Source organism: Hypanus sabinus, chromosome 20 (genome assembly GCF_030144855.1).
Source record: "Hypanus sabinus isolate sHypSab1 chromosome 20, sHypSab1.hap1, whole genome shotgun sequence".
Lineage (NCBI taxonomy): Eukaryota > Metazoa > Chordata > Chondrichthyes > Myliobatiformes > Dasyatidae > Hypanus > Hypanus sabinus.
Genome location: NC_082725.1, coordinates 18,877,682 through 18,893,554, shown reverse-complemented (window position 1 = coordinate 18,893,554; position 15,873 = coordinate 18,877,682). Strand labels below are relative to the sequence as shown.

General features: G+C 40.8%; 1 protein-coding gene across 9 annotated transcripts in view; it reads right to left on the bottom strand.

Moving 5' to 3' along the window:
• Window positions 1-7,508: 7,508 nt before the first annotated feature.
• LOC132378338 (ubiquitin thioesterase otulin-like) overlaps window positions 7,509-15,873 on the bottom strand; it is a 50,020-nt gene continuing 41,655 nt past the window's right edge. For all 9 annotated transcript variants that reach the window (XM_059945158.1, XM_059945162.1, XM_059945166.1 and 6 more), the window contains one exon: window positions 7,509-12,348. In XM_059945158.1, the coding sequence (XP_059801141.1) occupies window positions 12,298-12,348 (51 nt within the window). In that variant the 3' untranslated portion in view covers window positions 7,509-12,297. The remainder of the gene's footprint in view (window positions 12,349-15,873) is intronic.

Sequence of the window (15,873 nt, the reverse complement as noted above, 5' to 3'; positions counted from 1 at the left end):
TCAGCAACTGGATCTTAAAAGAGTACTTTGATAATTATTTCTGCCAAGCCTCGTGACATTTCAGTTTCTTCCGTGGATTAGTTTGAACATGTTGAAGGCTCAAAACCAGGTTTCTTGTCTGAAGCATGACAATTGACACATTTTATAGTTGATTTCTAACTTTACTCCCCCAATCCTATGAATTTAACAAATCCTGAGGCAGTGCTGGCAGATTAGGGAATTTGATTTCCTATTTGTGTTAAACAGAGTAAAGTTGGGAAATTTAAGGACCCTTCCCCACCACCAAACCTCCAAGAGGACCACAACCTTGCTGTGGTTTGTAGGCTTGTGTACCTCAATGACCCGGAGAGCTATGTTGGCTGGAGTCAGGGCTCAGTGCTTTGGCTGTTGGTAGGGTCACCCATGCTAAACTGGTCAAAGGGTAGAGGCCAGAATAAGAGTGGCCCACAAGTCGGTCCTCCAGGATTGGAGGTTCAGCTCAGGGCTAACAACCCTGGCGGGTAAAACTAAAATTGTTACGGAAACAGCAATGAAGAATCCTTCGGCATCTGAGTACAATGGTGTGGTGAACTACATATACCTGTCTGGACATGCCCCCCCGCTGACTGCTCCTGTGGCTCCTCCCACGGACCCCGGTATAAAGGCGATTGGAGACACAGCCCCGGCCTCAGTCTCCAGGATGCAGTGTGGTGGTCAATTGCTGCTTGTTCTTTCTTCCAGCCAATAAAAGCCTATATCTCACCTCACGTCTCCAAGAGTTATTGATGGTGCATCAGTTACCACTTTGCCTTCAGCTTTGTTCAGCTGTGTTCAATGACAAGGCAAAGAGAACAATGTAACTTCAATTTGTATGTGAGATAGGGTTCAATCCTCTGGAAATCCCTCGGGTTTTTCCTCCCTGTCCGCAAAGTGCCACTGTCTCTTTCTCTGGCGGCAGCTTATCTACTGATATCTATTATAAACCCACACTCTTTCAGCTACCTGGAGTATAACATTTCCTGTGTTACTGTGGTGAACTACATATACCTGTCTGGACATGCACCCCCGCTGACTGCTCCTGTGGCTCCTCCCACGGACCCCGGTATAAAGGCGATTGGAGACACCGCCCCGGCCTCAGTCTCCAGGATGTAGTGTGGTGGTCAATTGCTGCTTGTTCTTTCTTCCAGCCAATAAAAGCCTATATCTCGTCTCACGTCTCCGAGAGTTATTGATGGTGCGTCAAATGGTGCCCCTGGGACTTGCATGACTAACAATAGTGAAGAGCAAGAGGAAGTTGCTGACACTGTGAAGGAAGCCCTGAACACAGCCGGAGATGGAGGATCTTCATTGTTATCCTATGTGCCAGTGGCATAACAGGCAGAAAGTAAGTTCCCCCCACCAAAAGTACTAAATATTATCCATGGATATAAATATTTTCTTCTACATTATACACTTCTGCAATAACTTCAGTAAAGTATATTGGAGTGGTGATGAAAGAATTAGATTCAGTAAGCAATTTCTGTTTTTTAAAAAATGTCAAGCGATGTATTGGCCCAGTCTTCCATGGATTGGCAATGTTAGCTACACTAGCATGTCACCTACAACTAAATATGCTGCTAGCTGGAGTAGGGATCGTGGAGCAAACTTCCTCCGGTAAACAACTTTGAGGCAACAGAAATGTTCAACACAGAACAGGGTCTCTGATTATTAATGGAAATGCGCTCTTGCTCTGTTTTTAATGTGAATGAATTTCAGAAGATTGGTTGCTCCTCTTTCGTGTGTGTATCTCAGCCCAATACATTTATAGCAATGTCAAACCATTTTAATCAGGTTCAGTTTCTAAACTGCATAATTTCAGCTCAGTTCAAATAATACAAAAATCACATTCATAATTTTAATCATTATATTTTACAACTTTATGCATTTTAATGTACTTAATATTTGTCCTCTATGAAGCAGGAACAATGGTAAAATTTCCCAGTACAGTATCAATCTACGTTTGGATTCGATAAGGAATTTTGCATCGTATCATCAGCGAAGAAATTTTTGGTGCTCAGCTACAATGGTTTGGCACTTGAATATTTTGTATCTGAATCTGAACTTCTACAAAGTTGGGGAGGTAAACTCTAACAGTTATAGAGTCATAGAAAAGTACAACACTGAAATCGACCCATCTAGTCCATGCCATTTAAACTGCCTACTCCCATTGACCTGTATCAACTATTGCTCTCCATACCCCTACCAACCATGAACCTATCCAAACTTCTCTTCAACATTGAAATCAAGCTTGCATGCACCACTTGTGCTGGCAGCTCATTTCACACTCTCACAACCCTCCCAGTGAAGAAGCTTCCCCTCATGTCCACCTTAAACTTTTGACCTTTCAGTCTTAACCCATGACCTCTAGTTGTAGTCCCACCCAACTTCAGTGGAAAAATCCTGACTGTATTTACCCTATCTATACCTCTCTTAAATTTGTATACCTCTATCAAAGCTCCCCTCAATCTTCTACATTCCAAGGAATAAAGTCCTAACTTATTCAATCTTTTCTTAAACTCAGGTCTTCCGGTCCTGGCAACGTCTTTGTAAATTTTCTCTGTACTCTTTCAACCTTATTTACATCTTTCCTGTAGGTAGGTGACCAAAACTGCACACAATACTCCAAATTAGGCCTCACCAATGCCATATACAATTTCAACATAACATCCCATCTTAGTATTCAATACTTTGATTTATGAAGGTCGATATGCCAAAAGCTTTATTTACAACAAACTGCCTGTAACACCACTTTCAGTGAATTACGGACCTGTATTCTCAGATCCTTTTGTTCGACCACACTCCTCAGTGATATACTGAACACTGCATATGACCTCCCCTGATACTGAAGTGCAAGACTTGCATTAAATTCCATCTGCCATTTTTCAGCCCAGTTTTCCAAATAGTCCAGACATGGCTGCAAACTCTGATAGCCTTCCTCACGGTCTGGTATATCCCCAATCTTGGTGTCATCTGCAAATTTGCTGATCCAGTTAACCACATTATCATACAGATTATTGATATAGATGATAAACAATAAAGGACCCAGCACCTATCCCTTCAACACACAACACGCTGGAGGGACTCAGCAGGTTGGACATTGGCCTCCGGTCAGAGAGACAACCATCTACTACAACTCTGGCTTGTCTCACAAAGCCAATGCCTAATCCAGTTTATTACTTCATCTTGAATGCTGAGTGACTGAACCTTCTTGACCACCCTGCCATGTGGAATCTTGTAAAATGCCTTGCTAAAGTCCATGTAGACCAACATCCACCGCCTTGCATTCATCATCTTTCCTGGTAAATTCCTTGAAAAACTCAAGATTGGTTAGACTTGACCTACCATGTACGAGGCTATGCTGTAATCAGTCCATGCTAATCCAGGTACTCATATCTGGTCCTTTAGAATACCTTCCAATAACTTTTTCACTACTGATCCAGGCTCACCAGCTTATAATTTCCTGGTTAATATTTTAGACCCTTTCTTAAACAGTGGAACAACATTAACTATTCTCCAATTCTCAGGTACCTCACCTATCGCTAAGGGTTTCAAGCAACACATACAACACACTGGAGGAACTCAGCAGGCCGGACAGCATCCGTGGAAACAAGCAGTCAATGTTTCGGGCCCAGACCCTTCATGAGTCCTGATGAGGGGTCTCAGCCCAATACGTTGACTGCTCATTTCCACGGATGCTGTCCGACTTGCTGAGTTCCTGCAATGTGTTGTACGTGTTGCTTTGACCACAGCATCTGCAGTGCACTTTGTGTTTGCTAAGGGTTTCAATGTCTCTTCTAGGGCCCCTGGAGTTACTGCACTTGCCTCCCACATGGTCCGAGGGAACATCTTGTTATGCCTTGGGGCTTTATCCACACTAATTTGCCTCAAGACTGCAAACACCTTCTTCTGTGAAATCCGTATAGGGTTGATAAAGTTGATGCTCCAAGTTGATCCTGAGTAAACATAGATGCAAAAATTCCAGTTAAGATCTCTCCCCATCTCTTTTGGCTCCATGCAAGGATTACCATTTTGATCTTCCAGAGAACCAAGTTTGTCCCTCTTAATCCTTTTGCTCTTAACATATCTGCAGAATACCTTGGGATTCTCTTTCGTGTTGTCTGCTAGACCAACTTCATGCCTTCTTTTACCCCTCTGGGTTTCTTTGTGTTTTCTTTCATTTCTTACACTCCATAAGCACTTCATTTATTCCTATGTGCCTATACCTGCTATACACCTCCTTCTGTATCCTTAACCTGGTCCTCAATATCTCTTGAAAACCAAGGTTCCCTACACCTGTTATATTGGCCTTTTATTCTGACAGGCACATAAAAGCTCTCAATTTCATTTTTGAAGTCCTCCCACTTACCAAGTACACCTTTGCCAGAAAACAAACTTTCCCAATCCACACTTACCAGAAACTTTATGGTACCATCAACAGCTGCCTTTCTCCAAAGTAGACTCTTAACCTGCAGACCAGGTCTGTCTTTTTTCCATATTTACTCTGAAGCTTGTACACAGACCTACCAGCATGTGTGCAGAGGAACTTCCCCACCTATTGTGGGTTCAAAGTCAAATTAAACAGCGCTGACTACCTGGCTTTGTGCTGCTGATGTTGTAAATCTTATTTTTGAGTTGAAACTGAGCAACATGATATTTATTCAGTAAATAAGCAGTGCAAAGATATGAAAATGCATCAGCTTGGCAAGAAATTAGATGACAAGATCATTTTTAAAGTTTTAATACAATTATGTATTACTATTATGACAACACTTAGAATATTGTGTTCAGTTCTGGTCACCTCGTTATAGGAAAGATGTGGAAGCTATGGAGAAGGTGCAGAGGAGATTTACCAGGATGTTACCTGGATTGGAGAACAAGTCATATGAAGCAAGGTTAGCAGAGCTGGGACTTTTCGATTTGGAGTGTAGAAGAATGAGAGGGGACTTGATAGAGGTCTACAAGATTACTAGAGGCATAGATAGGTTGGATAGTCAGTACCTGTTCCCCAGGGCACCAATAGCAAACACCAGAGGGCGTATGTACAAAATTAAGGGAGGGGAGTTTAGGGGAGACATCAGGGATAATTTTTTTTTACACAGAGGGTTGTGAGTGCCTGGAATGACTTGCCAGGGATGGTGGTGGAGGCTAAAACATTAGGGGTATTTAAGAGCCTCTTGGACAGGCACATGGATGAAAGAAAAATGGACGGTTATGGGGTAGTGTGGGGTTAGTAATTTTTTTTAAGGATCGGCACAACATGGAGTGCAGAAGGGCCTGTACTGTGCTGTAGTGTTCTATGGTTCTATGTAACTTATCAAAATGTAATTTTGCAAATTTGTTTTCTGATTAGTAAAACATATGATGTCAGAGCTAACTTTAAATTCAGTGATAACCTGATATGTTTTAATGTTAGAGCACTTTGGAGATTAGTTTATTCTTTGGATCTATTTATATTGCTATAACTTCCTTTGTCATACTTGTAATAAATAAAGTTTCCATTGTTAACATAAAAGTTTACAAATAACATTAAGTCTATGGCATGTTACCAAGTTTAATCAGAGACAGGCGAGTAGAACATAGAACAGTACAGCCCACAATTTTGTGCCAAACCTATTAAATTAGTAATTAAATTGCTGACGAAACTAATCTCTTCTGTCCACACAATGTCCATATCCTTCCATTTTTCTCACAGCCACATGCCTATCTAAATGCCTCTTAAAAGTACCCATCATGTTTGCCTGTAACACCACTCCAACTATCGATCTGTGGCTCTGATGTCAATTGCTATAAAGTGCTTTGAGCGATTGGTTATGGCACACATCAACCACAGACTACCAGTTAACCTCGACGCTTTGCAATTCGCCTACCGGAGCAACAGGACAACGGCAGATGCCAGCTCTCTGGCACTACATTCCTCCTTAGAATACCTGGAGAATAAAGACACATACATGAGGCTCCTTTTCATTGACTACAGCTCTGCCTTTAATACCATCATTCCAAATAAACTGATTCCTAAGCTCCGGACCCTGGGTCTTAGCACTCAGATCTGCAGCTGGATCTTCACCTTCCTCACCGACAGGACCCGGGCTGTAAAAAGAGGGGACAAGCTCTCCTCTACAATCACTCTGAGCATTGGTGTCCCACAAGGCTGTGTACTCAGCCCCCTGCTGTACTCACTGTACACCCATGATTGTGTAGCCAAGTTTCCATCAAACTCAATATATAAGTTTGCTGATGACACAATTGTAGGCCGTATCTTGGGTAATGATGAGTCTGAGTACAGAGAGGAAATTAAGAACCTGGTGGCATGCTGCAAAGACAATAACCTATCTCTCAACGTCAGCAAGACGTAGGAATTGGTTGTTGACTTCAGAAGGTGAAGTGGACCGCATGACCCCATCTACATCGGTGGTGCGCAGGTGGAACAGGTCAAAAGCTCTAAGTTCCTCGGGGTGAATATCACAAATGACCTGACTTGGTCTAACCAAGCAGAATCCACTGCCAAGAAGGCCTGCCAGCACCTTTACTTCCTGAGAAAGCTGAAGAAATTTGGCCTGTCACCTAAAAACCTCACTAATTTTTATAGGTGCACCGTAGAAAGCATTCTTCTAGGGTGCATCACAACCTGGTATGGAAGTTGTCCTGTCCAAGACTGGAAGAAGCTGTAGAAGATCGTGAACATAGCCCAGCACATCACACAAACCAATCTTCCATCCTTGGACTGTCGGAGCAGTGCTGCAGGATAATCAAGGACACGACCCACCCAGCCAACACACTTTTTGTTCCACTTCCCTCCGAGAGAAGGTTCAGAAGCTTGAAGACTTGTACGGCCAGATTTGGGAACAGCTTCTTTCCAACTGTGATAAGACTGCTGAATGGATCCTGACCCGGATCTGGGCCGTACCTTCCAAAGATCCGGACCTGTCTCTCGGTTTTTTTGAACTACCTCACTTTTCCTTTTCAATGCACGATTTATAATTTAAATTTTTATTATATTTATTTTGATTTGGACTCCAGGGAGCACAAAGTGCAGAATCAAATATCGCCGTGGTGATTGTACACTCTAGTATCAATTGTTTGGCAACAATAAAGCAATAAAGTAAAGCAACAGACCTCTATCAGATCAGCCTCTGCCACTCCATAGAAAACAACCCAAGTTTGCCCAACCTCTCATTATAGCACATGCTCTCTTATCCAGGCAATATCCTTGTTAACCTCTTTTGCACCCTCTCCGATGCTTTGACATCCTTTAATGGGGCGATCAGAACCGTAAGCAACACTCCAGATGCAGCCCAATTAGAGTTTTTTTTAAGGTTACAACATAACTTCCTGACTTCGACTTTCAATACCTTGACTAATAAAGGCAAGCACGCCATATGCCATCTTAACCACCCTATCATCCTGTGGAGCCATTTTCAGGGAAAATTTCAAGAACATTTTCGACAAGATGATAAACATTCATCAAAATAAAACAATCAACTCAAGGTATATTCCATACCTATTGGTATTTCCAATGTTTTTATCTGTATTCAGTAAAAAACATCGCCAAGGCAACATTTGATCTTAACCAACCAATACAATCGTCTGAATAAATGGAAATAATTCTTAACAAGTTTACTACTTTAGTAATACTCTAGAAGAGACTCTATAAAACATTTAGCTTTAACAGTACACCAATGTCTATATTAGAACGTCTTGAATTATTCTCCCTCTTCTCACACATCTGGTTGTGCATTTTGTTTTGCACCCCTTTAGACTGCACTACAACCTTTGTCTTCATTGTTTTATTTACTATCACCATGTACATTGTTTACTTTGCAAGTTTGACATGAGCAAGCTATTTCACTGAACACAGAAATGGATTTGTTAAATACTGAACAAATTCTTAGACTTGGTTTCAAAATGAGTTTAGACATGTTCTTTAAAAAGCTAAGTTCTTTTACAAGTTGCAATAAATGACATTGTTTTAAGGAACCTGCTGCCTTAAATACAGCAAAAATCTCATTAATTGCTAAACTTAAAATGGTTGAGTAACTGTCATTTTGAACAAAATGATCCAAGTTGTATTTCCAGTCTGTGTTATTCGGTGTGGTTTCTTCTCTTTGGGTAGTAGATACAATTGGGATATGAAACATCCCTGTACCTTGTTATTAAACATTAGTCTCTCTCGAACTAGATGGAGATTTGAGATTGATTTGGTTTGGCTGTAACTGAGTTCCACAATTAATTAGTCAATGGATATTTGGTATCTGTATAAGTGCAGTTGCTTCAGTAATGACTAAAAACAAAAAGTAATCAATTGGTAAAATCATCAACTTTTAAAATTGTGTAAATCAATTATAGGAACAAAGAGCTTTAGGGAGATGGGGAATCTGTAGAGTTGTGAGAATACAACATGAGACCATGAAAAGATCTAAACTTGATGGTGATATTAAAGTGGAAGGTTTAGGACAATGGGAACTTTTGTGTGTCCAAAAACAGCATGGACAACAGGTGGTCAGAACACGGCAACAATTCTCATATAAAAGCAAACTGCCAGAGAATTTTGTTCCGGTACTAAAAACTAAGCTACATAAAATGAGCTGCTATCTTCACTCCAGCTTCAGATTCTCAAGCAGGAACTAGTTTTGTTTCAGCATGTAGTTACAGAGAATTTGAGTATAATTAGGAAAGTGTTTGAAATAACAGAAGTTCATTGAGTTGACATAATATTTAAGTTTAAGCCAATTGGCGCTAAGTTCAAAAAGCACTCCTAATGCAGATAATCTAAAGGGAGCATAACCACTACTGATTGGACTATGGACATGTCATTGGTCCCATGCACTTAAGACAGATAGGTTAGATTTAGACTGACATTTTTGCAACCAGCATGGAGAATTTCAAATAATTGATTTACAAATATTTTTAATCTTTAAAATTAGAAGCAATTTGTAAAAGTACAGACTGAAAATGCATGGTCATTTTCTAGTTTTGCACTTGGTCTGGCACAGTAGAAGTCAAATTGATCTGTCTCAACCTGTGCACTGCGGTAGCATTTAAACACAAATGCATTCATTCCTTCTTTCCATTCTCCCCTCTTCCATTGTCACTAGGCAGCAGAATGGGATTGAGACATAAAATTGAGATGTTAAAGCCAGAATGGTGTTAAATTTATGTGGTCACAAACAAGAGAAAAATCTGCAGATGCTGGAAATTGAAACAACACAAAATGCTGGAGGAACTCAGCAGGCCAGGCAGCATCTATGGAAAAGAGTATAGTTCATGTTTCAGGTTGAGGCCTTCTAGCAGGACTGGAGAAAAAAAAGAGTAGATTTAAAAAGTGGGGGTGGGGGAGAGGGAGAAACAACAGGTGAAACTGGGAGGGAGAGGCGTGAAGAGCTGGGAGGTTGATTGGTGAAAAAGATACAGAACTGGAGAAGGGCGAATCTAATGGAGGACAAAAGGCCATGGAAGAAAAAAAAGGGGGGAGGTGAACCAGAGGGATGGGTAGGCAAGGAGATAAGGTGAGAGAGGGAAAAGGGGATGGGGAATGGTGAAGGGGGGGGGGAATCATTACTGGTAGTTCAATAAGTTGATGTTCATGCCACATGCCATCAGCTTGGAGGCTACCCAGATGGAATACAAGGTGTTATTCCTCCAACCTGAGTGTGGCCTCATTGCGACAGTAGAGGAGGCCATGGATTGACATACTGGAATGGGAATGGGAAGTGGAATTGAAATGGGTGGCTGCTGGGAGATTCCACTTCTGGTGGACAGAGCGTAGGTGATTGGTGAAGCGGTCTCCCAATCTATTTTGGGTATCACCGAAATACATGAGGCCACACTGGGAGCACTGGACACAGTATATGACCCCAATAGACTCACAGGTGGACTGTTGGGGCCCTGAGTGGTAGGAGGTGTAGAGCAGGTGCAGCACTTGTTCCGTTTGTAAAGACAAGTGCCAGGAGGGAGATTAATGGGGAGGAACGAATAGACAAGGGAGACACACAGGAAGCCATCCCTGTGGAAAGCAGGAAGTGGGGTGGAGGGAAAGATGTGCTTGGTGCTGGGATCCCGTTGGAGATGGCAGAAGCTCCAGAGAATTAGTGTAAATTGGTTCTTTGACCAAGCCAAGAGAATCTTCGTCTCACTGTTCACAAGGGTTTAGAAAAGTGATGAAATTGCAAACAATTAAATATTCCAAGGTAGTAAATGTGATTTAGTTACAGATGGTCTGGTCACAACTTATTTGGATTTTGGTAAATGCAGTGTGTTTTCATCGGAAAAGTGTGCATTCTCAGTCAGCCAAACTGAATTTCTCAGTAGCTTGTTTTGGAAAGTCTACAGCATGGTGAGATGTCTCTAGGTGCAACAAATACTGACACAATGACAATATAGGTTATTATATGCACCTATAATGACATAATTTAAATGTTAGAACAGTACAGCACAGAAACTGGCCATGCGGACCACAATGTTGTGCCAAAACAATTAAAGGAGTAATTAAATGGCTAACTAATCTCTTCTGCCAATGCAGTGTGCATATTCTTCCACTTTCCTCACATTCACATGCCTATCTAAACACATCTTAAAAGTCTCTAGTGTTCTGTCTGTAAACCACTCTAACCAGAGCATTCCAGGCAACCACCACTCGCGCGTGTGTGTACATAAGAAAAAAAACACTCCCCCTCACATCTCCTTTGAGATTACCCCTTCTCAGATTAAAGGCATGCCCTTTGATAATGAGACATTTCAACCCTTGGGAAAAGATACTGTGTACTCTTAAAATCCTCCCTCAGATCTCCCCTCAGTCCCCACCACTCCAGAGAAAACCCAAGTATCAAGTATAATCATGATTGCGATTGAAAATAAGGTGGAAGTAATAAAGCGATCGGAAAGAGGTGAAATGCCATCGGTCATTGGAAAAGCGTTAGGCTACAGTTGGTCAACAATAGGAACAATTTTAATGGAGCACGTGAAAGGCCCTGCCCTGATGAAAGCTACAATTATTACTAAGCAATGCAGTGGTTTAATTATTGAAATATGTATGTTTCTTAAGTGTTTTATATGCATAGAAAGGTAAAATATGTACTATATACTAAGGAAAAACGTTTGACTAACTGACGCTAAATAATACCAGATGTACCTGTTCAGACTTCAAATCTGACTTAAAGACGGACTCAGGAATGGAACTCATTCATAACCCAGGGACTACCTGTACTTTTAAGCCATTTCCAGATTTCTTATAACACCTAATACAATGTAAATGCTATGTAAATAGTTGTTATACTGTATTGTTTAGGGAATAATAACAAGAAAAAATAGTCTGTACATGCTCAAACGATGAGTGCTGGAGAGAACTTCTGGGTTTTCCCGATCTGCGATTGGTTGAATCCGCGCATACAGAATCCATGGATAAGGAGGGCCGACTGTACCATCACTTTGATACCTTTTAAAGATTTACCAGACTCTGCAGCTGCTTCAGATGATCTGCCACTTCTGTGCCTTTATATCCATACCTGACTCTGCGTCCTCTAGATTTCATTTGTATCATTCTTTGCAAACTCGACACCACCCAAAATTGTTCATGTTCAAGCTTCAATTATCATCCCTGTTCTTGTCAACACTAGCTTTTTCCTGCTTAAGAAATTCCCCATTCTTGTTTTCACATTACTTCAGTCTTCTCCATTTCTATAATCTCCCCCAAGCATATATCTGGCCTGATTCTAGCCTCTGATCATCCCTGAATTTAATTGCTCTTGCCATGCCTTTCACTGCCAGGTCTAAAATATAAAATCACTTCCTAAATTGCATTCTCCTTTAAGGCACAGTTTGAAGACGCTGTCTTTGACCAAACTTATTTGTTCTAATAATATTTATAAACATTCATCATTGTGAAAATGTTTTTGGTGATTGCACTGCTCTGGAAACTGTATATTCATGTTTTTTTCCTGTTCTCGACACATTTTTGAGCAAGGTTATTTCTACAAACTCCATGATGGAATGCAGGAGAGCTTGAATTAATGAGATTCTTCTTCCTTACATTTGCCCTTCAGCAATTCAAGGCCCTTTGGTGTTTTTAAAACTACTTTTCTTTTGAAAGTTGGATTAGATAGATTTGTGTTTTATTGCCAGATGAGCAGATTTGAAAAGAATCCATTAGTTGCAAGAATATCAGCTGTCCCTTTCTTGGTACGTACAGAAAGTAAGCTGTTCCATTTTGATTTTACTCAGCAGTACGTGATGACAATTTTTGGGTCTTGAGAATACCAGTTACCCAATTAGTCCAGGATAATGCTGTCAAATATTGATTTCAATTTCCAAAGTGTACTTCAGAAGCTCTGTCTCAATCTGAAATAAAATGATACACAATTATTGCTACATTCTATGACGCAAAGTGCTACAAATGTGATCCTCTTGATATTTTTTGCAATGCTTTTGGTCACAGTATTTGCAGACAGTTTTTCTGAGGATAAACCATTTTTCCCTAGAGTAAACCTGGAAAGCAGTAAAGATCTAGTCAATGACTAAACCAGAATTGCCCCATTAACAACTGTTCATTTTTCCTAAATAGAACATCATTTTGTGGGGGGGGGGGGAGTGGGAGATGAAAGAATCTCAACTTTATTCAAAATTATGAGGGGTATATGAGGGGTATAGATAGAGAAAATGCAAGCAGGCTTTTTCCATTGAGGTTGGGTGGGACTACAACCAGAGGTCATGGCTTAAGGGTGAAAGTTGAGAAGTTTAAGGGGTATATGAGGGGGAAACTACTTCGCTCACAGGGTCGTGAGAAGGTGGAATAAGCTGCCTGCAGTAGTGCATGCGGGCTCGATTTCAACGTTCAAGATAAGCTTGGATAGGTACATAGATAGGAGGAGTATGGAGGGCTATGGTCCCAGTGCAGATCAATGGGGTTTGCAATTTAAATGGTTTCAGCATGGACTAGATGGGCCAAAGGGCCTGCTTCTGCGCTGTACTTCTCTGTGACTCTATTTATAAACTAAGTTACAGCAACTCCATGTTGACTTCGTAAATGTGGTGAGGATCCACAAGTATCTGGATGACAGACTTGAATGGAGCACCAAGACAGAAGCTGTGTATAAGAAGGGCCAGAGTCGCCTCTACTTCCTGAGGAGATCCTTTGGAGAATGCAGGCCTCTCCTTCACATGCTTTACCAGTCTGTCGTTGCCAGTTCAATTTTCTATGCGCTGGTGTGCTGGGGTAATGGCAGCAGGTTCAATAAATTGGTTAGAAAGGCTGGCTCTGTTACAGGAGTCAAACTGGATACACTGGAGGCTGTCGTGGAACCAAGGACCCTATGGAAAATCCTGGCAACTCTGGACAATGTTTCTCACCCTCTGCAGGCCACCTTGGCTGAACAGAGGGGCACTTATTAGTAATAGACTACGACAACTGTGCTGCTCCAAAGAGTGCTGTATGAGGTTCTATAGTAAGTCAAGCTTTCGCCGGGGAAGTGAAGACCCCCTCCTGTTAGACTGTATAAATAACTTATTTTTTATTCTTTCTTACTTCTCTTCTAATATTTGTATATCTGTACACTTGTAATACTACTGTGACACTGTAATTTCCTTTGGGATCAATAAAGTATTGATCAATCTATCTTATCATTTAATTCACATGACTGACATGAAGCAAAGATTCTTTGATCCAATCCGTCTAATAGCACTGCAAATGAAAAAATATATAGTTCCAGAAACAAATTAAAATTGCATTAAAAAGAAGTTGATTTTTTTCTCCACAGATACTGTGATTAGACACAAGCTAAATTGAGGAGGTGGGGCCCAGAGCATATTGAAGTGATGGGATCTGAGGTTTGGACGTTGATTTAGGCACTGGGCCAGATGGAAAAGGGCAGGGAGTCAGGGCTCAAGGCGAGGGATGGGCTGGTTCAGAACATTGCTCCATGACTCAGCTTTCTGCTGAACTGCAGGGCTCTCTTTGCAGACTGCAGCTCAGACTGCTATTTGCTTGTGGCTACTCTTTGCAAGACGTGTTTTTTCTCTCTGCACATTGGGTGTTCGACCTTTTTTTTTAATGGGTTCTTTTGGTTCCTGGCTGCCTGTAAGGAACGAGCAGCCATGTCATAACATATATATACTTGTATAATAAATGTACTTTGCACTTTGAAATAGGAAGCAATGATTGGGGAATGAAATGGCTGTTGACAGCTTTATTATGACACAGGAGGCCTCTTAGACCGGGCTTATGCTGGCTCCCACACAGTGAAGCAGCTGTGTTTTTGCCTCATAACCTGACAATTTATTCTCATTCTCACAAACATACTAATTCTACCCATGCTTCTTTTTAACATTTACCCACATTCAGGGGTAGTTTACAGTCTTCAGGTAACTAATCAGCTTTTGTTTTCAGGAGATTGGCCCAACTTGGAGAAGACCTGTTGGGTGCGGCCTTTCACTGATTCTATTATGGTTATAGGATTTATTGAGAATGCCCACAAGAAAATGAATCTCAGGGCTGTATATGGTGAAATACGTGGACTTTGATAATAGGTATACTTTTAACTTTATACAACCTATGCATGCACTGAATAGCTAAAATGTCAATACCCCAATGGACAGATGAACAATTAAGAAAAACTGGGGCTTGATTGAACAAAATTTTACAATTAGGACTAAGGAAACAGAAAATATATTGAACAGAGACCCAGAATATTTGTTTCTGGCAGAAGACACAAAAATATGCCAAAAATAGTATTGAAATAGGAATTTTGAAAAAAAGTTAAAACAAGAGATGTCACTAGAGGAAGAAAATACCAGGCGGATTTTTCGGAGCACAGGCGCGTATCCGTTGCTTCGGGAAGAAAAGGCTATGTGCATTAATTATAGTCTTTCAGAATTCCCAAGAATCTGCTCAGGCCTCCAGTGGATGAAAAACCATCAATCATATCATTGTTTCTCAATTCAGAATGGGAGGAAGAGAAGCAGGGAGAAACATCTATTTTCCCTATCAGCTGATAGGGAAATATTGACATCCATTAAGGAAGTAACAGGGGACAGAATTAGGCAGTCAATATGGTTTTAAAAAAGGGAAAGCAGATGACATATTATAGTTATTTGTTGAAGGATATAACTACCAAGGCAGATAAAAGGTAACTAAATGACACTCGTATTTTTAAAAGGCACTTAGAGGGTGCTTTACAAAAGTTACCGATGAAAAGGTTGTCAGTCTCTGCATGTTATCCTTCATAAATGCATTAAGCAAAAATGAATTCAAATTGTAAACAAAATTAACAATTTACTTTTACATTCCACGATGCTTGAAAATTGCACTATTTTGCTTGCTTCTGCATTCATGGCTTTTTATTGAACCTACATTTACTAGGAAATTCCAGCAGTCAAACTGCCGACATTTTTTTGCGGCTAGCTGCCGCTAAGTTTGGGAGTTCTGTGAAGCCACAAACCGTTGAACTTTCTGACTGTTCTTCATTTGTTTACTTCCTGAATGTGAGCTGATGCTTCGGTCCAAAAGCATGATAATTTTCCCAGCACTTGACACAGTGCAAGGAAATACTCGGCAGAGGTAGAGCACTTTATTCGTATCAGTGGAGACTTCTTTCAATTAAACACAAGTAAGATGTGTTCAATAGTACAGAACTTTAATTTCATTAATTATTTCAACATTTTTCTAAAATCCCAGGACATTTTGGGGTTTTTTTCAGCTGCTTTTTCAGCTTGTACTGGCCTGCCCCCAATATTATACAAGCTGCCATATCAAAGCTGCTTCTGGCAATCCTACAATGGTGATATTGGAAAGGGAATGGATAGGGAGGCGAGAGGCAAGGGTGGCTTGCTTCAGGCAGGTTTTAGCTCATCAGACTCAACTTCCCTTAC